The sequence below is a fragment of the Trachurus japonicus genome, chromosome 13 (genome assembly GCF_045865225.1).
Source record: "Trachurus japonicus isolate A0001 chromosome 13, Traja_1.0".
Taxonomy (NCBI): domain Eukaryota; kingdom Metazoa; phylum Chordata; class Actinopteri; order Carangiformes; family Carangidae; genus Trachurus; species Trachurus japonicus.
Genome location: NC_140919.1, coordinates 14,325,601 through 14,352,200, shown reverse-complemented (window position 1 = coordinate 14,352,200; position 26,600 = coordinate 14,325,601). Strand labels below are relative to the sequence as shown.

At 42.9% G+C, this 26,600-nt stretch overlaps 3 protein-coding genes across 3 annotated transcripts; 2 read left to right on the top strand and 1 right to left on the bottom strand.

Annotated features, from left to right (window-relative positions):
* Positions 1 to 408: 408 nt before the first annotated feature.
* Positions 409 to 13,700, top strand: mfrp (membrane frizzled-related protein). The gene is made up of 13 exons (XM_085794907.1): positions 409 to 852; positions 2,162 to 2,270; positions 3,515 to 3,652; positions 4,576 to 4,743; positions 6,028 to 6,247; positions 7,306 to 7,436; positions 8,433 to 8,558; positions 9,287 to 9,363; positions 9,459 to 9,607; positions 10,919 to 11,049; positions 11,140 to 11,274; positions 11,889 to 12,016; positions 13,117 to 13,700. Exons 1-13 carry the CDS (start codon positions 799 to 801, stop codon positions 13,339 to 13,341), a joined length of 1,791 nt encoding a protein of 596 aa, XP_085651033.1. The 5' UTR covers positions 409 to 798; the 3' UTR covers positions 13,342 to 13,700.
* On the bottom strand, positions 13,692 to 19,057 carry nudt8 (nudix hydrolase 8). Its single transcript, XM_085794908.1, has 5 exons — positions 18,997 to 19,057; positions 16,843 to 17,721; positions 15,928 to 16,060; positions 14,620 to 14,697; positions 13,692 to 14,262 (listed from the first exon to the last, which is right to left on the bottom strand). The coding sequence occupies exons 2-5, from the start codon at positions 17,718 to 17,720 to the stop codon at positions 14,077 to 14,079; spliced, it is 1,275 nt and encodes a 424-aa protein (XP_085651034.1). The 5' UTR covers position 17,721; positions 18,997 to 19,057; the 3' UTR covers positions 13,692 to 14,076.
* A 1,185-nt stretch (positions 19,058 to 20,242) lies between these two features.
* ftr86 (finTRIM family, member 86) lies at positions 20,243 to 26,452 on the top strand. The gene is made up of 11 exons (XM_085794904.1): positions 20,243 to 20,867; positions 21,144 to 21,239; positions 21,491 to 21,724; positions 22,549 to 22,711; positions 23,555 to 23,647; positions 23,732 to 23,782; positions 23,897 to 23,947; positions 24,062 to 24,100; positions 24,696 to 24,770; positions 24,886 to 25,088; positions 25,978 to 26,452. Exons 1-11 carry the CDS (start codon positions 20,364 to 20,366, stop codon positions 26,317 to 26,319), a joined length of 1,851 nt encoding a protein of 616 aa, XP_085651030.1. The 5' UTR covers positions 20,243 to 20,363; the 3' UTR covers positions 26,320 to 26,452.
* Positions 26,453 to 26,600: the final 148 nt, after the last annotated feature.

Genomic DNA, 26,600 nt, shown 5'->3' with positions numbered 1-26,600 from the left:
CTCAGCACTTCGAGCTGTTATTATTCACCATTCCCAAATCCAAACCTCATCATCATGTTGTTGTTGTTGGGGTTTTTTTATGCCTAATTGCCCAGAATTATTAGTGAATGACTCAAACTGTGTCGTTTTTGTGCCAATGTTTAGCTTTTCTGTGTTTGTGTTCCTGCTTGCTGAGGTTTGCAGGTGTGTGTGTGTGTGTGCATGTGAATGAATTAAACATTTTAGAGGCTTAAAAGATCATTATGGGGATTATGGAGATTTAGCAGCTCCACCTCCATCCTCACCCCTTCTCCCCTCTTTTTCTGTCACCTCCCTCCTCCTCCTCCTGGAGGTGCTCAGTCCTCTCAGCTGACTCGGCTTTGTTCAACACTGAAGAGTTTCTAAAACTCTTTTGTAACCACTCACGCTCCATCGAGAAAACAAGAGAAACACAGGTCGATGCTGCTCAAGCTGCAGCGTCAAACACGGATGTTTTCATAACTGGAGTATGAAAATGATTTAAAGTGCATTGTGCTGTGTTTTTATGTATTTTTTTAAAAAATTTTGTCTGGATCTATCGATAGATGTTCAACAACGCACTCTGCTCTGCTTTGAGGAGTGAAGCCTGTTAAGATTTCACCACCACAGAGGAAACTTTAAAGTCGGAGTAAAGAAAACAAACAATGTTAAGGAAACCCTGGGAAAGAGACATGGCTCTGTCGCAGCGTCATCCTGGGTGTATTGATCGCAGCATCGGGCCCTTTGGGAGGACGACGACGACCGACTAGAGTTCCCTGAGAGACGGGACGACACATAAAGATGTCTGACCTCAGCCAGGTCGCTGTGTACTCAGACTCCTCGGATATTTACAAGGTGAGTGAGGACGACAAGACGACAAGAAGAGGCTGGTTACTGATGATGGTGTATTGTAAACTAAAATCCATTTGATTGAAGCCCTTGCATTAATGCTACATTTTTTCAGGTTTCCTACACATTTGAAATTTCCAAATTCCGTACTTTTTCCAGACTTCTTGGTAAAAAAAATTCAAATAATTTGTAACATTTGAGTAAATAGATGTGTATCATGTAAATAAATAATGCAATTAATCATTTGTTTTCATTATTCTGAATGCGTATGCCATTATGTAACCAAATCATTTCCAGGAGATTGTAGCTAGGTAGGTACAATAGCGCATACAAAATAATTAACCCAAATAACTTCAGATAAGACCAAACCCAGGTAAGTGTTAAGATAAATATATTTCCATACAATAGTTTTCATTTTCTCTTCCATACTTGTGTAGGAAGCCTGTAAGGTGAGGTATCCTTGTCTTGTCCTGTGTGAGATTTATGAATCAATCATTTCAAGCCATATGGACCTGAAAATCCACTTAATATATACAGTATTTTTTCTAGAGCTTTCAACCATTAAATCTACAGATGAAGTCAGTTACTCATCGATTGATCTTTTATATCATTATATATTTCATAATTTGTTTTCCTGGTGAAGCCCATTGATACAATAGGGTTGAAATGAGGGAGCCAGTAATTGGGCCTGAGTCTTAGCTGTTAGGCCAGAAACCAACATCAGTGCACGGCCCCTCTAACTTTTAACTACTGCGTGTGTTAGGCCACAAATGACAACAGTGACTGCTGTGATCTCAAGCAGATAGGTACATGATAACAGTGCATTGAATCAGCTATAATCCATGCTTTTTTAATCATATAAACCTACAGAAAATGATGCAGGTGTTCATATTTAGTTTTAAAGAACTGTTTTCCTGGTCAGTCTTAATGGTACAATCCACTGCTGGACTTCTATTTGCAAAAAAAGGCCAAAAACACAGTTTAGAAATAAAGGCTATTCCTGCTCCATACAGTAACTCCTGAATGTGGAAATAAGCAACAGTCTGCCAAAAAAAGATGAGTTGCTATATGGCCTTTAAGGATGTCAAACCGTGTCAAACTAAACCAAACTGTACCAGAAGTTTGCTGACATCAGCAACCACAAGCTCCCGGCCAGAACAAGGACGTGCTTCTGTGGTTATGACAACTTGTAATTTTAGAAGAGGAAGAATATGATATCTATACCTGGAACTGCAATTGTATGAATTATTATTATAATTTTTTTCAATTGGGTCATTTTCATTTCCACTTTTCCCTGTTCTTCTCCTTTTCACAGAATGTTTTCTGCAACCCTGCCTTCGAACTGGAGGGGGAGCGGGAGGAGAGGGTGGAGGGCTTCAGGACGTCCTCGTCCACCCCCGAACCGGTCAAACCACCGGCAGCCGGTGAGTCAGCCAGTTATTTATATGACAATGTGCTGCTGCATATGAATCACATTAACTGAACTAGTTGTGTGTCCTGATGAGGAAACGATGGTTAATCCAACAGTTTCACATGTTAAAGGGACAACGAGGAGTTTCTATTTGGTTATAAAAAAGTCTCACGTTAAGGTGGATGAATCTACGCTACCCACACTTGTTAATGGGCCCATTTTCGATAAATATATCGTTTTGTCTCTATCGTTATTTTGTTATTATTAGTGGTGGCGGAAATACTGGTCGAGCCGACCAGCGTCTCTTTACTTTCGGTTTCGTGGCGAGTCATGAGAATAACGCCGCCGAATCGCCGTTTATGGTCGGAACTACGACGGTATCTGATCGTCTTCGAACCTCTGACTTTAATTCTTGATGAATGAAAACATGAGTCCGTCTTGCGCCGGTCAAAGAATTTCACGGTGCGCGCGGAGGCTCATAAATGTAGTGTGAAAACGCTTCGCTTTTCCAAAACTCCTCGTTGCCCCTTTAAAGTGTCGGTTTACTGGTTGTAGCTGTAGTTTGTCCCACTCAACCCGCCCTGATGTTACAGTGAATCAAGGAAAGCCTGTGTTGCTAAGTGGAAAGGTGGAGCCGGTCGTTACGAGGGAAGTGAAATCAACTTGAAACCACAACATCCAGATTGAAAATGATGAATTCTGATTATTACATTTCCATCAACTCTGTCTAAGGAGGAGGAACCCAGTAGTTAACGGTTTAGTATACTATTCTTACACAATAACCACAGTTCATGTAGTCGCATAAATTATTTATGTATTTAAAAAAAAAAAAAAAGTATCCTTCTATTTATCTATTTATTCATTCATAATCTTATTCTATTTTTATAGAATTTTTACTCTATATTTTATAAGCGAGTGGGTATGTGTGGGGGAAATGGAGGTGGGAGGGGTGTGTGTGTGTTGTTTTTCGAGCCCCTGAGAAACGTCATCTCATTTTGTCTACACACTGTAACGTAGCAAACTGATAAAATAAAGACCTTTGACCTTTGACCTTTAAGTTGTAGTTGATTATTGAGCTTTCATTTTGATTCACTGTCCAGGAGTGGTGGTGGAACGGTGGTGGTCGAGTTTTTCTGTCTCTAAGATTTAGAGAATTCACTTTTTAAGACCAATAAAATGAAATGAGGCGAATGCAAAAAAAAGTAAAATGAAAGCAGAGAGTTGATGTTGTGTTTCTGTGTGTGTACTGTCATTTAGGCGCAGGTTGGGGTGTGTTTGGCGTGTGTGTAATGCGTCTGCGGGGTCCACGGCGTGGCTGGGGGGTGGTGTTAGTCACTGCTGCCGTTCTGCTCCTGCTAGCGGCCGTCGGACTGGCGCTGGCCCTCATCCTCACACGTACGTCACTGAATTGATCATTACTTTCAATTACAATTACAATGGTAACACTTTATAATAAGTACACACTATTAAGCATTAGTTAAGCATTAAATCAAATCAAATGAAGAATTCAGTATTTATTAAAGGGATAGTTCAACATTTTGGCAAATTGGCCCATTGCCATAATCCCTATAGTCTTAGGAGTAGGTTCGTTACCTTTAATTGTTGGTGCAAGCAATTTTTAGAACAGTGGAGCAGAGCCGCGAGCTGCTCAGAGCTATGCTATGGAGGCTAAGGGAATTTCTTGGTTTTCCTCGTCAAACTCATCAAATACACAATCCAACAACTCCAAAACGCTTTTGTGGACAAGTTGTGACCTGCACATTCACCACGCTATGAGATAATAACGGGACGTTACGAAACGGAGCCATTTTCGAGGTAAATTCAGAGTCTGCTTGCTGAAAAACTGTCCCTGAACGCAACACGCATCACCAGTTTTGCATGAATTTACCTCTAAAACAACTCTGTCTGGTAACGTTCTGTTATTATCTCATAGCGTGGTGAATGTGCAGGTCACAACTTGTCCACCAGAGCGTTTTGGAGTTGTTGGATTGTGTATTTGATGAGTTTGATGAGGGAAACCAAGAAATTCCATTAGCCTCCGTAGCGTAACTCTGAGCAGCTCACGGCTCTGCTCCGCCGTTCTAAAAACAGCTTGCACCAACAATTAAAGGTAACGAACCTACTGCTATGACTATAGGGATTATGGCAATGGGCCAATTTGCCAAAATGTTGAACTATCCCTTTAATGCTTAACTAATGCTCAATAGTGTGTACTTATTATTATAAAGTGTTACCATTACAACAATAAAAGGTTCATTGTCGTGTCACATTTCCATCCATCCTGTGCTTGTGTGTGTTTCTCTCTCCTCTGGTTTTAGAGATGAAAGGCCAAGCGGTGGAGGATCAGGTTTTGTCCACCAGCGCTTCACACACACCGAGCGCAGCGGACGGAGAGTCGCATGTTTTACCCACAATCCCCTCTAACAGAAGTCACCGGGGCAGCACGGCCGCACCGCAGACCACCAGGGTCCCAGTGTCTGAAACACGTAGGTGATTCAACAACATATCCCCAATCTGTTCACTTCCTCCATCCTTCCTTCTTTCCACAATCATTTTTCCCTTCCTCCTTTCCTTCCTTCTCTTCGTCCTTACTTCTTCTTCCTTCCTCTTTTGATCCAGTCGACCTTCCCTCCCTCCATCTTTCTTTCCTTCCCTTTTCCCTTCCTTCTTTCCACAATCATTTTCCCTTCCTTCTTTCTTTCTTTCCTTCCTTCCTTCCCTCCTTCCCTTCGTCCTTACTTCTTCTTCCTTCCTCTTTTGATCCAGTTGACCTGGCCTGTTCCCTCCCTCCGTCTTTCTTTCCTTCCCTTTTCCATTCCTTCTTTCCACAATAATTTTTCCCTTCCTTACTTCTTTCCTTCCTTCCTTCCCTTCGTCCTTACTTCTTCCTTCTTTTTTGACCCTCCATCTATCTTTCCTTCCTTTTTCATTTCCTTCATTCCTCCCATCGTTCCCTTTGTCCTTCCTTCCTTCCTTCTTTCCCTTCATCCTTCCTGCCTTCCTTCTTCCTTTCCCTTCATTCCTTCCTTCCTTCCTTAACCCAGGAGGACAGCAGGAGGGTTAAAGGGATAGTTCACCCAAAATTGAAATTTCACTCATTATCTACTCCCCCTCATGTCGACTAAGGGCTGGGAGAAGTTTCAGAGTCCTCCGTGGCTTCTCTGAGTTACAGGGGGTCTCGGCGTAGCAGTGCATGTCCATATAACGGTTGCAAATGGATACCACTTTTCTTTGTAACAAAAAGTACACACCAAAAAACATCCAAATACCTCCATGCTGCTTGTATGTAATGTCCGTCTGTAGTGGAAGTTCCTCGCTCCTCTTCCCGGTTCGTCAAATTTGGACGAACTGGGAAGAGGACAGACCCTGGTTCAAGAAGCTTCCGCTACAAAACAAGCTTGAAATATAGACTTACTGAATTTTTTTGGGGACAAATTCGCATTTCGGGGCTTCAATACAAGACGGACATTACATACGAGCAGCATGGAGGTATTTGGATGTTTTTTGGTGTGTACTTTTTGTTACGAAGAAAAGTGGTATCCATTTGTAACCGTTATATGGACATGCACTGCTACGGCGAGACCCCCTGTAACTCAGAGAAGCCACAGAGGACTCCGAAACTTCTCCCAGCCCTTAGTCGACATGAGGGTGAGTAGATAATGAGTGAAATTTCAATTTTGGGTGAACTATCCCTTTAAACGTCCAACATAAATTATCATCTGGTGTTGTTGTCGTCCAACTGGTTTGCCTTCGTCCCGTCTTGTCCTCAGGTTGCGGCGGCGTGCTGACCGACCCCGAGGGCAGCTTCAGTTCTCCCAACCACCCCGGCTCGTACCCGCCCAACTCGCTGTGCGTGTGGGTGATCCGAGTCCCGCCTCCGTCCGCGGTGCAGATCCACGTCTCCTCGCTGACGGTGGAGGGGCCGTCGCCGTGTCTGTTCGACTGGCTGGAGGTGCAGGAGCAGCCGGAGCAGAGCTCGGTGGTCACCAGGTCGGTACAAGGCGCCGCGCGGCGGTGACCTGCAGGAATCGAACATCTGAGGTTGACACAGAGAGACCTGAGTGAAACTACTGCATCAATTTTAAAGGGATAGTTCAACATTTTGGCAAATTGGCCCATTGCCATAATCCCTATAGTCATAGCAGTAGGTTTGTTACCTTTAATTGTCAGTGCAAGTTATTTTTAGAACGGCGGAGCAGAGCCGCGAGCTGCTCAGAGCTACGCTACGGAGGCTCATTATGGGATTTCTTGGTTTCCCTCATCAAACTCATCAAATACACAATCCAACAACTCCAAAATGCTCTGGTGGACAAGTTGTGACCTGCACATTCACCACACTATGAGATAATAACAGAACGTTACCAGACAGAGTTGTTTTAGAGGTAAATTCATGCAAAACCGCTGATGCACGTTGCCGTCGGGGGCAGTTTTTCAGCAAACAGTCTCTGTATTTACCTCTAAAACAACTCTGTCTCATAATGTTCTGTTATTATCTCATAGTGTGGTGACTGTGCAGGTCACAACTTGTCCACCAGAGTGTTTTGGAGTTGTTGGATTGTGTATTTGATGAGTTTGATGAGGAAACCAAGAAATCCCATGAGCCTCCGTAGCGTAGCTCTGGTCAGCTCGCGGCTCTGCTCCGCCGTTCTAAAAATAGCTTGCACCGACAAGACTATAGGGACTATTGCAAAGGGCCAATTCGCCAAAATGTTGAACTATCCCTTTAAGCCTGTTCCACTTGAAGGAAAAAAAGAGGATCAAGGTTCATGTCATTTCCTTATTTGGTTGCTAGATGGCACTAAAGGTCTAAAGTATTTCTTAGTAACTGGAGGTTTCTTGGAAAGATCTCGGTACATGTGAAGACTTGTTTTGGTTATTCACATTCTTGGAAAGTATCTTGAACATTCAAGAAACTGCAAAGAAAAAAAAAAAGTTACCCAAGTCCTGCTGACAAATCCTTTTAAGAATTTAGGGTACAAAGTTCAGACTCATGTGGCAACTCCAGCTCCAGCTCAGGCCTGCGTTTCTCTCTCTCTCTCTCTTTGCAGGTTTTGTGGTAACGTGGCACCGCCAACGATCAACACAAACAGCAGCACGGTGTGGGTCACCTTCCGCTCCGACAGCAGCATCGCAGGCACCGGCTTCACGGCTCAGTACAGGACCGTACTGCCCGGACACAGTCAGTATAGTCGTCTGCATCTGAAAAGCCTATGTGTTGCAGCTGCTTCACTTTTTTTCTTCTTTTTTTAAAAAGAAAAAGGGACATACAGTACATACTGATGAACATTTGCATGTAAATATGCCTGAGATTGTAGCTGAGGCTAATTTCCATCTCCAGTGCCACCAGCAGGATGGTGTTCATAGAAAAAAGGGTAACGCTTTATAATAGGAACACACCATTAAGCATTAGTTAACCATTAAATACTGATTTCATCATTTATAACACATGAATACTCATTAGTATGTAGTTTATAAACAGTTAAAAATGCTTTACTCATCACTGATAAGCACTAACTGTATTTATAAAATACATACTAATGAGTATTCATGTGCTATAAATGAAGAATTCAGTATTTATTAATGCCTAATGCTTAATAATGTGTATTTATTATCAAGCGTTACGAAAAAAAGACAACAATAAGATAAATGTTAATTAAGAAGGAGGATGTTTTGAGTGTGCAGTTGCTATTTTGTTGTTTTCTAAGTTTTAAAGTTCAGCTCCAGCACCTCTGCAAAGTTCTGTGGCCTTTTTCACAATAAAGAAGGAGGTTTAAAAAAAAAAACAAACAAACACAATGGCAATGAAATTATTGAATGCAGGCCGGACATCTTCCATGTTGTTGAGGAGTTAGTAAAATGTGCAAGTTGCTAAAGTGCTACTAGTGCTAGTTGAAGTGCTTAGTGCTTCATATTATTGCAGATATCACATACATTTGGTCTTAAAGTCCTTTGTGAATAGCACACTTCCCTCTTGCACGTACTGTTTGTTATTGCATGTTGCTTGTATTCAAAGTGTATTAAAGTGTGAGTTAAATTGCACAATGCCCATTGCACAAGTGTAGGTCACAGGTCACTGGTCTATTTTCAATAATAAATACATAAAAATGAAGTTATGAAGTAACAGTGCAAACTTGTGTGCATTCATGTGGCGTGTCGTCGTGTTGTGTTTTCACAGAGAGCTGCTCCAGAGAAGAGTTCATGTGCGACAGTGGGCGCTGTCTGCTGCCCGTGTCCGTGTGCGACGGTCACCCAAACTGCCAGGACCAAACGGACGAGGCAAACTGCAGCCACAAACACAAGGGTGAGAGCCATGGACGTCAAGTTACACATGAATTTACAAGTGCATCTCAATAAATTAGAATATCATGTAAAAAAAAAGTCCATCTCCAGTAGTTCAAGTCAAATAGCCCCAACCAAATACTGAGTACACATATTGTAGATGGCCATACTTCTCAGAAGGCCACATTTCCATAGTAAAAATGCTTTTTATTGGTCTTTTGTAATATTCAAATTGTTTTAGATACTGAATTTTAGGTCTTTATTAAATGTAAGTCATAATCATTACAATTAAAGCAGAAGTAAGCGGAATTTTTGTATTAATATAAGTCTTAAATAGTTATATCTTCCAACAGCAATCATTTACATAGAGTGTTTGGTCTGAAACACGGGTCTGTCAGTCACTCTGCTCTGCTGTAAGCCGAGGAGAAAACTTTCCTTGTATCCTACAACCTTTATCCAATGAAGAGAGAGAACGGCATAAAGGGGCGGTCCTCTCTGTGTGTGCAGCCAAGGGATACGTGTGAATGTGGTGACGTAGGGACAAGAAGTTAGCCAAAACGACCGGATCGCTTACTTCTGCTTTAAAACTAATTATATAATAGAAACATCAAATGTTTCATTCTGTTTGTAATGGATCTATATATTGTATTAGCTTCACTTTTTGAATTGAATTACTGATTCGAATTTATTGAGATGCACCTGTGACACACTTGAACAACTCAAAGTCTGAACTCTTGACTCTACCTCCAGAGTGCGGTGGGCAGAAGACCGGTCCTAACGGCTACCTGTCCAGTCCAAACCACCCGAAGCCTTATCCTCACCAGCAGGTACGCTCAACTCAACATCCCAGTACGCAGCTGAACACACCCGGCTTCAATGTCTTTGTTTTGCCTAAACTCGGAGTTATTCTGTTTTCCATTAGCTGTGCATATGGTACATAAATGTCGAGGAGGGTCACGTCGTCACGCTAAGCTTCAGGAACTTCAGCCTGGAGACTCAGGACGTGTGCGAGTTCGACTACGTGGAGGTGCACGACAGCATCGGCACCGCAGCCGGTAGAGTCCTGGGAAGGTGAGACACATCACGGCTTTGAGCTTTTTATCCGGTGGCACATATCTTATTTTACACACGTGGACAAAACTGTTGTCAAAAGCCAAATCAAATAGACTGAAAAACTCATTCATAACACAAGCCATTATCCAACTTAATTCAAATACTAAACAGTTATGATACACTCTTATTTTTTTACCTCGACTGTATGGAACAGCTCCCACTTTGCCCTCTGGGGTACTGCCATTCAATGTTGTTCAATGTTGTGTAGAGTTTGTGTGGATGTGCTCTATATGTTCTGTGTTTTTTGCCCTTCTGCAATATGAATTTCCCTTTGGGGACAATAAAGTTTAAAGTTGAAGTTGAAGTTGAAGTTGAAGTTGAAGTTGAAGTTGAAGTTGAAGTTGGTAGCCTTCTGTTAAGGAAAGAAAAACTCACAATTGTCACTGAAACAACTTGAAACAGACAAAAGTGGTGATGGATAAAAAATGAAAACCAGACATTGCTTTTGAATTGTGGTTCAACAGAATTACAAACTAATTAAAACAAACTAATGAAACTGGCCTGGACAAAAACAATGGCACCCTTAACTTAATCTTAACTTAATATTTAGTTGCGCAACCTTTTGTGTCAGAAAGCCCGGTCTAAATCGCAGGTCAGGGGTCGTCCAACAGGGTAATAAATCAAAACACACAGCAGCTAAAAGCACCCAAGTATGGCTAAGAAGAACAAAACATATTGGACTATTCTGAAGTGGCCTATCGAACATGTGTGGAAAGAGCTGAAACATGCAGTCTGGAGAAGGCAGCATTCAACCCTGAGACAGCTGCAGCAGTTTGCTCACGAGGAGTCGGCTAAAATACCTCTCGACAGGTGCAGACGTCTCATTGAGAGTTTCAGAAACCACCTGACTGCAGTGATTACCTCATAAGGTTGTGCAACAAAATATGTTAGTAATATATATGTTAACATAAATATGTTAATAAGTTTTTTCCAGGCCACTTTCATTAGTTTGTTTTTTTAAGATAATTCTGTTGAACCACAATTCAAAAGCAATGTCTGATTTTTGTTCGTAAATCTTTATTTTCATTGTCACTTTTATCAGTTTCAAGTTGTTTCAGTGACAATTGTGGAGTTTTCTTTCTTTAGAAGAATGGGACCGACAATTTTGTCCACGTGTATATATTGTAACTCTGCTGGACAATGAATGCAGCTTCAGATGTCTTTTCCTAGTTTAAATCCTAATCCATACGTGTGTACTACTCCTTTAGTGTGAGTTATATAACCACGCTGCTCTGAGGCATCTTTTATTTCCTCTGCCTTTTGTCTCAGGTTTTGTGGAACAACCTTCCCACCAGACCTGACCTCCTCCGGCCCCCACATGACCGTGGTGTTCGTGGCTGACGAGGGAGTGGCCGACAGCGGCTTCAACGCAACGTACCAGGCCGTGTCTGTGCTGGACCGTGAGTTCTAGCTCTAAGAAACCAAAGTATTTCCTTTGCTTCATCTTTCCTTAACTTCCTTCTGTGTTTCTTTTTTCTTTAACTAAAAAGGGAAATGCGGTCCCGGCCAGTTCGCCTGCAGTTCGGGCGAGTGCCTGCAGCCACAGTGGTTGTGTGACGGATGGAACGACTGCCCCGACGGAGCGGATGAGCAGGGCTGTGGTAACTCCACCTACCCTCCCTTCAGTGAGTCCCTGTTATCTGACCCTGATCATCATCATACTACGTGTCACAGATACAGCAGTTTTTTGTCTACAGAGGCACAGATACATTTCCTTTCAAAATAAAAGTTTGCAGAATAGAGAAAATTTATCACCGTAAAGCTTTCACATTTTAGCCTTAAGATTATATCACCATTTCCTTTGTGCATTAGCAGCACACTGGAACACATAATATGCCGGGCAGGGGGGAGGCTCATTGCTGCGGATCTCCTGCCAAACATCCTGACACCAAAACACCGTCTTATTAATAACCCCTATCTTCCAGTTATATGCACTGTCTGGTTCTTATTTTTTATTTTTAATTAGATTTAAATGATTACTCTTTTAGGACAAATGCAATTCGATGTAACTTTTATTGTATTTATTTTATTTTAGACTATTATTATTATGATTCCTATGTAAAGCAACTTGCACCAACTGTATGTCGATCATGTCTTAGATGCCAGTGCTCTATTCTCCCTTTTAACACAGTTTTATTTCCCTACATGTTTTTAATATACTTTTGATTTTATTCTATGCCTTATTCTGTTTGCCCTTGACAGTAAAGTACATCCTTATTTCCTGTCTTCATGCCCTCAGCTTCATCGTGTGAGCGTATAGAGGTAGAGATGTGTCTGGGCCTCAGCTACAACCTCACCTCATTCCCAAACATCTGGCTGTCCATCGCCGATCAGAGAGAAGCTGCCACACTCTTACGGCAGTACCGGGTAAAGAAAAAAACAAAAACACCTTCATAACGTTTCTAATTTACCTCTACTGCAGTGGTGGACAGTAATGGAGTAAATTTACTTGAGTACTGTACTTACGGTAAGTACATATCCAGAGGATGTGTACTTTACTTGAGTATTAGATTTCTTTGGTACTTATTACTCTTACTTGAATACATTTCCAAGACAAATATTTTTACTTTTACTCAAAAAAGCTGAAAAGTACTCGTTACTTTCAGGTCTGCTCTTTTTTTTTTTTTTTTTCTAAAATACTATTGAACACAAGCTGTGTTTGTCAAAGAAGGAAACCCTAACCCCTATAGCAGCACATCAGTGCAGGTGGTTTCAAAGAGTTAATTCTCAGAAACAAGAGTTAAAAGGTCCTTAAATTCATTTAGAAAAAAATATAGTAATTCATTGATGTGAAAAATAAGAAATTTACTCTTACACTGCAAAAACTCAAAATCTTTCCAAGAATATTTGTCTTATTTCTAGTCAAAACAAATCTCATTCTACTTAAAATAAGACTCATCACATCAAAAGTAGCTTGTTTTTAGACCGTCTTTACTTCTTTCAAGTATATTTTCACTTGAACAAAGTAGAAAAATCTGATAGTGGAGCAAGTTTTTCTTCCTTATTACAAGCACAAAAAACCTGCTTTCACTGGCAGATTTTTCTACTTATTTCAAGTGAAAATTTGTTTGAAACAAGTGAAAATTATCTAAAAACAAGTTAATTCTTATTTTAAGTGGAAAGAGATTAGTTTTGACTAGAAATGAGACATTTTGACGAGAAATAAGTCAAATATTCTTGGAAAATTTTTTTTGCAGTGTACTCTTATTTTTACTTAAAGTAAATTTAAAAGCATGTACTTTTGGATACTTAAGTACCTTTAAAAGCAAGTACTTTTTTTACTCTTACTCGAGTAACATGTCGACTGAGCTACTTTTACTTGTAACGGAGTAAATTTTGACCAGTATTATTTGTACTCTTACTCAAGTACTGCGGTCGAGTACTCTGTCCATCTCTGCTCTACTGTTTGTTCTTGTTGGTGATGTGTTGTTACCTTCAATGACTTGAGGCTCTGTGCTGTCGTGCAGGTGCTGATGGAGCTGGCCTGCTTCACGCCGCTGCAGAGGCTGGTGTGTGGGATGTTCCTGCCCCAGTGCAGCGCTCAGGGCGGCGTCCTGCAGCCGTGCCGCTCCGTCTGCTCCTCCGCCGAGCAGCAGTGCAGCCAGGCGCTGGACCTCCTCTCCTTCAGCTGGCCCTTCAACTGCCACCTCCTGCCCGACTCACAGGACCCCATGGAGTGCTCGCTGCCTTGACGACGCAAAGAGTCGGAAGTTACACTTGTGCCGTTCGTAAGAGAGACAGACGCCTTGAGGACGAAAAAGGCCCTTTTAAAAAAAAATCTGGACAGCATTCAAGAGTCGCGTTGTAGAAAGTAGTGACGCTCAGTCCTGCACATAAAGCTTCAGCAGTACAAATAGAAAATTGTGACACAGTAGCTGTTTTAACAGAAAAGCTTTTATCAGGTTTTTTGTGATTCCCAAAAACCAAATTGGAAGTTTTCAGCCTCCAAAAGAAAATCAAACAGTTATAAATTCACTTTTTTTGCACTATTTATTGTTTTGATGTCATGTAAATCATGTAAAAAGACAATGAACACTCCAACTTGAACACTTAAAAACAAACTTTAATGCACTGTCCTTCAACAGAACACATTATGATGTGCTTGTGTTTTTTCAGTGTTTATAACAGTCCAGGCTTCATAAACTGGGGAACAGACGATGGGGTTGAACAAGTCATGAGGTCTGAGGCATGGTAAAATAAAACAAATTCAGACCTCATGAGGTCAAAGTCATGTGAGTTAAATTAACTTGATTGGTAACTTCTGAATTAGGGAGGAAAGGAGTCGGTGACGAACATAAAGAGATGCAGTATGGACGCGATTTTGCTACACAAAGCTTGATTGCACGTCTCTCGTAATCAGATCTTCTGAGCGTCAGGAGGACAGGTCTGTTTTTAACTCTTGTAAACGGTTAACGGTGACCGAGCTGCTAAGAAGGAACAACCAGTTTCAACGTATGACTTAAAGCGACGGCGGTCAGGCCCCACACTCGGTGCTTCCCGTTGCGAAACACTGGGAGTGTGTATCCATACTTGTCACCGGTGCGGAAGTGGGTGTAGCCGCAGTTCTGGGGGTTGCACAAGTGGGACAAGGACAAGGTGAAGATCTCCTCCACCTGGGACGGAAACAGGCACATAACAAACATATTCAGTTCTGTTAAATAGCAGCCAAGAAAGACATTTGTTGATTTGTTGCAGTGTCTATTAAAGTGTATGTTACTGTAGGAGATGATGAAACAAACATAAAAGCTGCAGACTGAACTGAGAAGAACTGGTTCTGTAGATGTATGAAACAGTCAACACTCAAGACTGCAGACTGCAAACAATGACTGTGGTATTATAGTGTCTGTTGTGGTATAAACACTTACCGAATACTGAATTCCTATTTCCATGTAAAAAAATAAATCAACTAAACAAAATGTAGGGAAGTGGCAATAAAATAAAACACAATACAATAAAAAGGACTGCTGTACCTCTCCAGGGTTTGGTTTGAAGGACAACTCCTCTATGGGGCCGAGGTTAGCCAGCACAGGAGCAATCATCATTCCTGACTGGAGACCAAGACAAAACACACAAACATTACAGATTTGGTATTCAAAACAATCAGATTACTAAAAAAAATGTTTGAATAAATCCTACATGAAGCAATATATTGTGTTTTTTGATTGCTTTGTCTGTGTATCACTTGTCCGTTTGATAGTTTATATTCAGACAAATTTCTGATGGCCACTTTATACTTTATTTAGGGATATTTCTGAAAATTCATTGATTGATTGGTGGAGTGATCATAGGATATAAAAAATCCAATCAACTATGAGGATAAAGAATACATTTTCAAAGTGATTCATTAATTAAAACGACCAAATCAAATCCTAAAACGTGAGGCTTTGGTGCTAAATCATACTTCAGTGAATATGTGGAATTGAAAAAAGTTGCATCATTATTTAAAAAGGGATACTTCACCCAAAATCAATAATTCACCAGTTTTGTACTCACCGTCATGCCAAGGAAGGCTTCGGAGAACTTTCAGAGTCATCAAAACGCTTTAGGAGTTCCAGGGGGGGTCCGGCTGGCTACAGATTTTCATATAATGGCGGCGGATAGAGTTCACTTTTGAATGGTCCAAAACACACACTATGAAACATCCAGATACCTCCATACTGCTCGTCTGTACTGACCCAAGTGTCCTGAAGCCGCCACATGAAAAAGTTGTTCAGAAAAAATCAATTTGATCTCTGTTTTTATCCTTGTTATAGCAGTAGCTCCCAGTGGCTGTGTTGACGTTTGTGTGCATGCACGAGATTTGCTGCGATATGTTCGTTCGTCGTTGTAAACCATTGGATGTATGATGTAAACGCGGAAGAACATCTTGTGGTAGCGACTAGCAACTGGGAGCTACTGCTACAACAAGGCTAAACACAGAGATCAAATTACTTTTTTTCAGAGCAACTTTTTCAGGTCGCAGCTTCAGGACACTTGGGTCAGTATGGACGAGCAGTATGGAGGTATCTGGATGTTTCATAGTGTGTGTTTTGGACGATTCAAAAGTGAACTCTATCCACCGCCATTATATGAAAATCTGTTGCCAGCTGGACCCCCCCTGGAACTCCTAAAGCGTTTTGACGACTCTTCTCCGAACCCTTCCTTGGCATGACGGTGAGTAGATGATTGGTGAATTATCGATTTTGGGTGAAGTATCCCTTTAAGGCAACATTACTTCTTTTAATATTTAAATACAGTTCACTGCTTCACCACATGGCTTTAACCTCAGTCTGACTCACCATGTCCCTGAGAGGCTTCAGGACCCCCCAGACCTTCTCCGCCCCCACATGGACACCCAGCTCCTCCCGGGCCTCCCTCAGCGCCGTGGCAACCACATCTCTGTCTGACGGGTCGCTCTTCCCTCCTGCAAAGCTGCATATAAATGGGGATATAAGGTCATGTATTCTACGCGGTATACTTAAAGGGATAGTTCACCCAAAATTGAAATTTCACTCATTATCTCCTCCCCCTCATGTCGACTAAGGGCTGGGAGAAGTTTCAGAGTCCTCCGTGGCTTCTCTGAGTTACAGGGGGTCTCGGCGTAGCAGTGCATGTCCATATAACGGTTGCAAATGGATACCAACTGTCTTCGTAACATAAACAAAAAGACACACCAAAAAACATCCAAATACCTCCATGCTGCTCGTATGTAATGTCCGTCTTGTATTGAAGCCCCGAAATGCGAAATTGTCCCAAAAAAAATTTAATATATCTATATTTCAAGCTTGTTTTGTAGCGGAAGCTTCTCGAAGCTCCTCTTCCCGGTTCTTCAAATTTGGACGAACTGGGAAGAGGAGCTTCCGCTGCTTGAAATATAGACTTATTAAATTTTTTCCGGGACAATTTCGCATTTTGGGGCTTCAATACAAGACGGACATTACATACGAGCAGCATGGAGGTATTTGGATGTTTTTTGTTGTGTCTTTTTGTTACGAAGACAGTTGGTATCCATTTGCAACTGTTATATGGACATGCACTGCTACGCCGAGACCCCCTGTAACTCAGAGAAGCCACGGAGGACTCTGAAACTTCTCCCAGCCCTTAGTCCACATGAGGGTGAGTAGATAATGAGTGCAATTTCAATTCTGGGTGAACTATCCTTTTAGCTGAATGTTTGTAATACTAGTTTGGCCTCTTTATTGCCCGTAACCCACCTGACGTCTCCCTTGTGCCGGCCCTTCAACGTGCTGGAGCGCAGGGTGAAGAGAAACGCCGGCTGCCGCTCCACGGAGCAGAGCGAGACCAGGACGGACGCCCACCTCCCCTGGCTCTTCCCTTGGCTCTGACTCGCTGCCTTCTTGCCCTTGTCCGCCTCGTAGAACTTCAAGTTGGGCCCCAGGCTTTGTCGACACCTGTTTTCATTCTCCGGGGATAAACAGTCTCTCCAGGCGTCGACCGGGGCTCGGGGGTTAGCAGCCTGATGAATAGCTTTGATTTGTTGAAAAACAGCGCCGTGGAAGTGGTTAACAACAGTCTGTGACGACGCACTTGCCGACAAGTTGAATCGTCTGTGATATAAACGGCTTTGAGTCTTATGGGTGAAAGTGAGTGAAGCTTTGTCCCCAGGCCTTCTCCAGGGTTGAAGGCAGGTTGTGCGGGTTAAACAGTCCTGGTACGAGCTCACAGCTTTGGGGGTTTGACCTGAATCTTCTACTACAGTGTATTTCCAAGGATCAGATGCTTGTTTGTCTTTTGTAGAGGTAGAAACTAGGGTGGTATGATGACGACGGTGATGGCTGGAAAAATTGACTTTGGGTGCAAGGTTTTGCAACGAAGCCTCTCTCAGATGGCGACTTCCACAGTCCGAGCTAAATAAAGACGGTTGCATTGCACAGTACGCAGTCTCTGAGGAGGAGCCCTCCTGGTTTCTGCCTCTTTCAGCAATCCTGCTGTATCTGCTTTCTCTCCCATGTTTTGCAAACGGCCCCGCAGCACCGGTCGGCTCAGACAAAACACAGAGGTGGGGGTCTCTCAGTAGCAGCAACGACCTTATGGGACACGACCAGGTCAGGATGTGAGGGCCCCTAAACATCCTACAGAAAAGAAAACAGGGAGAATCAAAGAGTCTAAAAAGCATCATCACATAATGTTGTAAGTTCGAGACCCATGTTTTTGGTTTTGGTCGACCTAGACTCTGGATTTTTTCTCAAGACCACAGCTGCAGTGACATCTTTTAAAAAAAAATATTTTAAATGACCAATGTCTCTCTGTGTCACTCGCTTAGGTTTATGTAGTTCACTTTTATTATGTTTAATCCAAACTTTGTTTAAATTAAATATGGTATAGATTTTTTTTAAAGAATCTTTGCTAGCTGAGGAATAATGTAAATATCAAGCCACACGATTATTATTATGACTACTGGCAATGAATACAGTACTGGTAATTGTCTTGAAAATGGTCTCGCATTGGTTTGGTCTTGACAACAACACTATCTTTTTTTTAAAAAAGCACAAATGTCTCTCTCTGTGTCACTGGCTTACTTTGGTTTATGTAATGTAATTCAATAACTTTGAGATAATTCAAATTGTTGACTTTTCCATCTGCAAAACTTGGTTGCACCAGTGTCAAAAGTGGGAGGAAACTTCCGCAGGTTCTGTGCTGTAATAATCTGTTCAATCCAAACTTTGTTTCAATTAAATTTGATGTGAAATGATCTTTTCTTTTTAGCTGAAGAATAATGTAAATATCAAACCACATTGGTCTCGACTACAACACCACCATCAGATAACTACACCAACATGTTGAGATCAGTCTATAATCTGACATCTGAGGTAAACAGAGAGTACATATCTCCATTTATAGCAGTAGAAGAGGAGGAAATGTTAACATAATCTGATGTCTACAGGGGCCTTGAACTCAGATCGACCACAGTTTAAACAGACAGAGCAGAGGTTCAAACCCCTGACATGACAATCATCTGACACACTTATGTAGTCAAACTTTGGCTAACAGCTACAGCTGCTACTGAACTATCTCAGCGGTGTCAGCGTCGATTACAAAAATAAAGCACATCTAAATATCGCGTTTATGGGTTCTCCACTACAAACTAAAGCTATAATAATACACTTTAGTAGCTGTCCTTGTCTTGTTTTGACTGGAAACTGTCAAAATATACGCATGCTAACTAAGATAGCCCCGGCTAATTAGCATTAGCATCAACTAGAAAAACACACACACAGCTGAATATTTAATCGGATCTAAAAACACACATGTGGTCGCTGACATGTCCGACGGGAAGGCAGATATAAGCCACGGTGCCAGAGTTAAATGTTAAGTGTAATATGAGAGGGGGAAACACCAACACTCACCTTGAAAGTTGGGTGACGCTCCTCCGTTAGCCGCCGGTGGCTTCGGTGTTGCCTTCACTGCGCAGCGTAAACGCCAAACGTCCAGCTTTATTTATTTATTTATTGTCCGTTCATCTCTACAGTAAGTTTTGTCTGTAAATGCTATTACCTTTATTGATGCTGAAATACAATGTATTGTTTGAATTAAAACATAAAATAAAATACAATTTAGAATAAATACGGTAAATAAATAAAAATGCCAAACGTATGCTGCGTTCAAGACAACTCGGAAAACTATTTTTTCCCGACTTTAATGCGTGTGGTTCGAGACGCACCACAAAACATGGCAAACCAGGACAAAGTGCTTCATCTAAGCCATTAAAACATTACAAAAGGTACAAAACATTATTTATTTTTAAAGAAGCATTTTTAAAATAATGAAACAGATAATTTAAAATCGAAGAGAAATAACAACATGAATCCACAACATCAGTAGTGTGTGTAGGCTAAACCGTAAGTAGCCTATATCTTTGTTTCAGATGAACAACACAACAACAGACATACATAAAAGAAAAGTTTCAATACTTGAAATGACTAGAAAGTTAATTTTTAAAACCTTTTAAAATTTAAAGTAGGCTAGTAGGCTATAGTTAATAGTGAAATATTGTATATTCCTAACGTTTTGATGTATTTTGGTATTAAAAATGCACTGGTGTGCGGGTGCAAATTGTTGTGTGACGTCAGAAGTCGGGGTAGACTTTTTTTTCTCTGACCTCTGACCTCCTAAGCTTGTTTTTTTGTTTTTGTACTGAAAATGAATGGAGGGCGATGTGAGGTGAATTTACATCATTATTGTCTGATGAACTCATCTGGAAAACATCCCCATTGTTTAAAGGTGACACCACCGGTCGTCACGCCTCCATTGATAAACCAGTCTATCTTCTTTTGTCTCAGGCCTTGACCAGTCTTGTGTGTTTCACTGGTGAGACTAAGACTAAAAAAACAAGGGGTCATCACAGTTTTTAGTCGATTACAAGTCTCAATATCACAGTCTTTGCCAATTCCTGACATTAATCACTATAGCCTAAGTTTGATACTGACATAACATTTCTGTTTGTTCATGAAGTGCACCATTTGAGTTGACCAGGCTGGAAAACACCTGGCTGTGACACAGAGAGAAACTCCTCGCCCCACCTGTTCTTCCAGCCCCACCCGGGGCCCAGCAGGCTCCTTCAGGTTTTTAAGCAGCACGTGACTCATGTGATCTGGCATTTCAAGCTTGCCATCTTTCGTTGTGCATCTCCTGACTCGAGCAGAGTAGCTGTGCTTTTTATTTTATTTTATATATATCCAGGTCTGATCTCTAACTTAAGGAAAACTACTAACACATGGCCTCTGCCTGGACCGAGGAGGAGACCTTTGTCTGCTCGGTGTGCCTGGACACCCTGAAGGAGCCGGCCACTCTGCCGTGTGGGCATTCCTACTGCCTGGCTTGTATCCAGAAACACTGGGACAAAGGAGACAGCAAGGGTCGGTACAGCTGCCCTCAGTGCCGGCAGGTCTTCACCCCTCGGCCCTCGCTGGCCAAGAGCACCGTCCTCGTCGAGGCCATGGAAAAACTCAGAACAAACAGCCTGAGGCAAAGCTCGCCGACCCCAACAGCCACACCTCCGCCATCGATGCCCATCTACCTGGAGGTCCTGCCAGATAGACAGCAGGGCGCCATGTACCCTCAGCTTCCCCCCGCGGAGCCCAGAGTTTGCCCTCAACACAACCGACCCCTCGACCTGTTCTGCCACCAAGACAGGGAGTGTGTGTGTGAGGTTTGCTGCCAGTACGGACACAAAGGGCATCATGTGCTCAAACCAGAGGAGGAGAGGAGGGAGAGACAGGTAGGCACTAAAATACAATACTTCAGTTCATACTGTGCTGTTCCTTTTTTTTAGGTGAATGTGTTGTTGCAGGTGCAGCTTTTTCAACATGTACTGTAACTGAACTTGAAATACTTGTAAAACAGTTGTCCTGCTGTGTTGTTTACCTGTTAGATGTCAAAGTGGTGTTTAAAGGGATAAGACTTTATGATGTGACAAATAACTAAATATAGTTTCAGGCTATCACTGCCTCACAGAGTGTGTCTAAACCTTGGATTGTGTGTGTTTGTGTGATAGAGAGAGCTCGTGCAGATGCAGGCAGAGGTTCAGAAGAGAGTTCAGGAGACTGAAAGGAGGCTGAAGGAGCTCCCACATGCTGCTCGCCAACACAAGGTCAGCGACTGTTACAACTTCTATCTTTTTACTAGTTTGTAGATCTGTTTGTGAATAAGAAAGGAGAACGGCTCGCACACCACAGGGCTCCAATATGCAATATTCTTTTAAACTTTTGTATGTTTCCAGCTAAGCACCTGTCCAAAGTTTTTTGGCACAGATGTGCATGTGGATTTTTCTTTTAGATCTGTTTGTGACACACCTCCTTCCCTGCTTTCATCCTCCTCTTCCCCCTCTCCGTCTGCTCTCAGGCCTTGGTTCAGGCTCTAGGACAAGAGGGCACAGATTTGTTCTCAGAGTTATCCAAGACTGTGAGCGTAACGGGCGCCCAGGTTGGCGAGCTCCTCGGCGCCCACGAGGCGGCTCTGGGCAGCCAGGTGGAGGGGCAGATCCACAGACTGGAGCAGGAGGTGGCGCAGCTCCGCTGGAGGAGCGAAGAGCTGAGCAGGCTGGCGGACATGCAGGACCACGTCTGCTTTCTGAAGGTAAGTGGAGTTCAACAGGAGTGTTACAGGGGCTGATTGAAATCTCACAGGGAAAACAAAAGCATAAGGTTCATGATCAATAAAATGAGACATCTGGTTAAAGGGATAGCTCCCCCTAAAATTCAAATTTCTCTCATTTTTCCTCATGTCGACTAAGGGCTGGGAGAAGTTTCAGAGTCCTCTGTGCCTTCTCTGAGTTACAGCGGGGCTCCGTGCAGCAGTATTTGTCCATATGATGGTTGTGAATGGAGCTCACTTTTCTTCGTCCAAAAAGACACACCAAAAAACATCCAAATACCTCCATACTGCTCGTCTGTAATGTGCCTCTTGTATTGAAGCCCCAACATGAGAAATTGTTCCGAAAAAAATTAAATAAGTATATGTTTTAAGCTTGTTTTGTAGCGGAAGTTTCTCGAAGCTCCTCTTCCTGGTTCGTCAAATTTGGACGGACCAGGAAGAGCAGTGCTGGGAGCTTCCGCTACAAACAAGCTTAAAACATATACTTATTTAATTTTTTTCGGAACAATTTCTCATGTTGGGGCTTCAATACAAGAGGGACATTACAGACGAGCAGTATGGAGGTATTTGGATGTTTTTTGGTGTGTCTTTTTGTCACAAAGAAAAGTGGTATCCATTTGCAACCGTTATATGGACATGCACTGCTACGCTGAGACCCCCTGTAACTCAGAGAAGGCACGGAGGACTCTGAAACTTCTCCCAGCCCTTAGTTGACATGAGGGTGAGTAGATAATGAGAAATGAGAAATTTTAATTTTGGGTGAACTATCCCTTTAATTTTGTAACTGTGTCTCATCTGTTGTGTAGAATTTCCTCACCATGGAGCCTCTGGGTCAGACGGGCGTCTCAGGAGAGTCGGTGCTCAGTCAGGAGGAAGCGGTCGTGGCCTCCGTCCGCTCGGCCATGAAAGAACTGCAGACGTCGGTACAGGAGCTCTGCAGGGCCGGTCTGAACAAGATCGCCACGCTAGGTCAGTCCTGCTCTACTCTTCCTCTTCCTCTTCCTCCTCCTCCCCTCTCCATCTTCCTCCTCCTCTCCTCTCCTCTCCTCTCCCTCTTCATCTTCCTCTCCTCTTCTTCTCCTCTCCTCTGCTCTTCCTCTTCTTCTCCTCTCCCTCTTCATCTTCCTCTCCTCTCCTCCTCTTCTTCTCCTCTCCTCTCCCTCTCCTTTCCCTCTTCATCTTCCTCCCCTTTCCATCTTCCTCCTCTCCTCCAGTTCATCTTCCCCCTCCTCTCCTCTCCTCTTCATCTTCTGCCTCCTTTCATTTACTCTTCCTCCTCTCCTCTCCTCCTCTGCTCTCCTCTTCGTTCTCCTCTCCTCTCCATCTCCTCTCCCCTCCTCTCCCTCTTCATTTCCTCTCCATCTTCCTCCTCCTCTTCTCTTCCTCTCCCTTTTCCTCTTCCACTCCTCTCCTCTTCATCTTCCTCCTCTCCCTTTTCCTCTTCCACTCCTCTCCTCTTCATCTTCCTTCTCTCCCTCTTCCTCTCCATCTTCTTCCTCCTCATCTCCCTCTTCCTCTTCCTCTCATCTTCCGCGTCCTCTCCCTCTATTCGTCTTCCTCCTCCTCTCCCTCTCTTCTTTATCTTCCTCCTCTCCCCTCCTCTTCGTCCCCTCACCATCTTCCTCCTCATCCTCTCCTCTCCGCTTCATCTTCCTCTCTTCTCCCCCCTACTCTCCTCTTCATCTTCCTCCTCCTCTCCTCTTCATCTCCCTCTTCCTCTCCTCTGCTCTCCTCTTCATCTTCCTCCTCCTCTCCTCTTCATCTTCCTCTCCTCTCCTCTTCATCTCCCTCTTCTTCTCCTCTCCATCACAGTGAATCACGGCCCCGTGGCTTCAACACCAAACGGTGCAGCGGCCGACACTTCGACAGCTGATAATCCTCCTCGGGCCGATGCACAGAACACAGGTAGGGAAACTTAAACCCATCCAGCGTTTTGACTCTTTGACTCAGACTCGTTTCCCACAACTCATCCGCCTTCTTCTTCTACAGTGTATGAAATGACCTCAGACCCTCCACCTCTGCCGCCTCCACGAGCCGAAGGTAAGTTACCGAGTACCGACAGCACGACCTGTCAGTGGCCGTCATCAAAATGAAAACTAACAGTCTTGAAGGTGAAAATGTATAAATGTGACACTGTTTTTGTCCTTTTCCCAGGGTGCAATTCTTCATCCAAATATCCAGTTACACATCCTGAATGTGCTCAAGGTAAGAGTACAAGCACCTGCCGCACTACATGAAAAAGTTTCTCTAATATTACATGTAGTTAATTTCTTTGTTTTACCTTTTTCACTTTGTTACCGCCTCTCTCTGGATGTGAAGCTTCAGCGCCACCTCCACCCCTCCCTCACCGTCCTCCAGGTAAATGCAAAAGCTTTAAAAACTGCCTGCGCATTATTATTTGTAAACTACTTGAGGTGTAAAAACTGTCGCACTGTAAGTATTTACAGATAGATATTGTTACTGCAGCACAAAGTTATAGTGTAGTCTTCTATAACAACTGTTAATCTTAAAGGGATAGTTTAACATCTTGGCAAACTGGCCCATTGCCATAATCCCTATAGTTTTAGCAGTAGGTTTGTTACCTTTAATTGTCGGTGCAAGCTTTTTTTTAGAAGAGCGGAACAGAGCCGCGAGCTGCTCAGAGTTGGTTTCCCTCATTCCCTCACGTTTTGGAGTTGTTGGATTGTGTATTTGATGAGTTTCATGAGGGAAACCAAGAAATCCCATTAGCCTCCGTAGCGTAGCTCTGAGCAGCTCGCGGCTCTGCTCCGCCGTTCAAAAAACAGTTTACACCAACAATTAAAGATAACAAACCTACTGCTAAAACTACAGTATTGGGATTATGGCAATGGGCCAATTTGCCACAATGTTGAACTATCCCTTTAATTATCTTAAAAACTAATTAACAGTAATGTAATTTGCTTTTATGATAATTTGTTTTATGTTTTTGAAGGTCATATTAACCGAGGTTCCACAGTGGCGGGGCCTGGGCATCCACAACCAAAGTCTAGAGAAGAACTGATCAAATGTAAGTTCATGTGTAAATCCACTATATGAAACAGAAGAGAGAAACCACAGAGTCAAAGCCCTCGGGGTGCGCCCAGAGTGTTGACATCATCTATACATCCTCTCTCCCTCTTTAGTTCGCTTTGAACCCACCATGGACCCTAACACGGTGTATCGCCACATTCAGCTGTCAGACGGAGGTCGTAAGGCCAAGATGCGAGCTGAAAACCTGAACCCACCCGACCACTCTGAACGCTTCCACTTCTGGAGACAGGTCCTCTGCAGAGAGCCGCTGGCTGGAAGCCCCTACTACTGGGAGGTGGAGTGGACGGGCCAGAAGGTGGATCCCTTTACATTTTAAACAATATAATTTTTTGTTATTTTCATATTTCAATTGTCTCACAAAATCCACTCAGTTCTTTTTTCATGTCCATAATGTCCTGCTTTTATGTCAGCGTCTAGATAGCATCTAAGCTAGCTTGCAGGACATCCATGGGAGCATGCATGTTAGCTTCACCTGAATCAACGTCTCCTGTCGCCATATCCTCGTTTTCCTCACTATTTGGACTCGTTGTGGTCTTAGCGTTTCTTAGTTGGTATTTCCCCATAAGAAATCACAGATATAGACGTATTAGTTACTCTAAAGCAGGGGAAATGTCGGACCGTTCTGGGAGCTCGCGAACTACACCACCGACCAGATCGCCGCCATACCCGGAAGTCCTCGTTATTTTCATATTTTACATAAAACATAAAGGAAAAAGGCCCACAGCAAAGGTTTGGCCACCCTGCATAGTGAGCACCTACTGTACTAGCTCCCACTTTGGAAACTATCACAGTGTGTAAATACTAAATATCTTGTCTGATATCTTGGTCAAAGCTATCTGAGAGCTCAAGTCTCCTGGGTTTCCCATTCTTTTACAGGCTGCTGCTTTGTTTCCCTTTTTCACTCTGAAATTGTAGAAAACATAAATACTGTAATACACTGGTATAGTTCAAAATATTGCAAAAGAGTGTTTCATGTTTAACTTTATGCCCTTTGGCGATCAATTTCGTTTTCCACTTGCTTAACTGTTCACAATAACAGAAATTCTGACCCAAACTTTCGTTTATGTTTTTCATTCAATAGATGAATGAAAATCAATTCAAATTTGACAACAAAATACACAACTTCATTCCTCGCTTTTGTTTGCTAATCTGTTTTTTTTTGTTTTTCCTGTCCGACCATGCAGATGACCGTTGGCGTGGCCTATAAGGAGATGGACCGTAAAGGCTCGGATGACAAAAGCCGACTGGGCCACAATCCCATGTCCTGGAGCTTGTACTGGTCCGGGAGCGGCTTCTCCTTCTGGCACGACGGGCAGGAAAAACTCCTGGGTTCACCAAAGACCAACCGGATCGGCATCTATCTGGACCAACATGAGGGAACTCTGGCCTTTTACAGCATCACCAACAGCAACAGCAAGGCCGAGCTCATCCACCAGCACCAGGCCCAGTTCACCGGCCCGCTGTACCCTGGGTTCAGGTTCTGGGCGGGAGTCGGGGCCACAGTGACTGTCTGCCAGTTGGATTGACTTTTATATGAATGATGGGCTGTTGTTTGTTTTAAGTTAACTTGTTTGTCTGACTTTTGAAATCTGAATAAGGAAGTAAATGATGTCTTTCTCTTGAAATGACAAACAAATCTGTTAAAGGGATAGTCCAACATTTTGGCGAATTGGCCCATTGCCATTGCCAGAAACCAAGAAATTCCATGAACCTCCGAAGCGTAGCTCTGAGCAGCTCACTTTCCTGCCTCGCCGATCTAAAAACAGCTTGCACCGACAATTAAAGGTAACAAACCAACCCCTAAAAC

What these genes read in the sequence shown, in the direction of transcription:
- mfrp (XM_085794907.1), top strand. Translation starts at nt 799, where the DNA reads ATGTCTGACCTCAGCCAGGTCGCTGTGTACTCAGACTCCTCGGATATT. An exon ending in CTGCAGCCACAAACACAAGG is followed by an intron (nt 8,559 to 9,286) that starts GTGAGAGCCATG and finishes CTCTACCTCCAG; the next exon opens with AGTGCGGTGGGCAGAAGACC. An exon ending in CTCCACCTACCCTCCCTTCA is followed by an intron (nt 11,275 to 11,888) that starts GTGAGTCCCTGT and finishes TCATGCCCTCAG; the next exon opens with CTTCATCGTGTGAGCGTATA.
- nudt8 (XM_085794908.1), bottom strand. Translation starts at nt 17,720, where the DNA reads ATGTTTAGGGGCCCTCACATCCTGACCTGGTCGTGTCCCATAAGGTCG. An exon ending in TGAAGCCTCTCAGGGACATG is followed by an intron (nt 14,698 to 15,927) that starts GTGAGTCAGACT and finishes CTTGGTCTCCAG; the next exon opens with TCAGGAATGATGATTGCTCC. An exon ending in TCAAACCAAACCCTGGAGAG is followed by an intron (nt 14,263 to 14,619) that starts GTACAGCAGTCC and finishes TTTCCGTCCCAG; the next exon opens with GTGGAGGAGATCTTCACCTT.
- ftr86 (XM_085794904.1), top strand. Translation starts at nt 20,364, where the DNA reads ATGGCCTCTGCCTGGACCGAGGAGGAGACCTTTGTCTGCTCGGTGTGC. An exon ending in AGGAGAGGAGGGAGAGACAG is followed by an intron (nt 20,868 to 21,143) that starts GTAGGCACTAAA and finishes TTTGTGTGATAG; the next exon opens with AGAGAGCTCGTGCAGATGCA. An exon ending in GGCCGATGCACAGAACACAG is followed by an intron (nt 23,648 to 23,731) that starts GTAGGGAAACTT and finishes CTTCTTCTACAG; the next exon opens with TGTATGAAATGACCTCAGAC.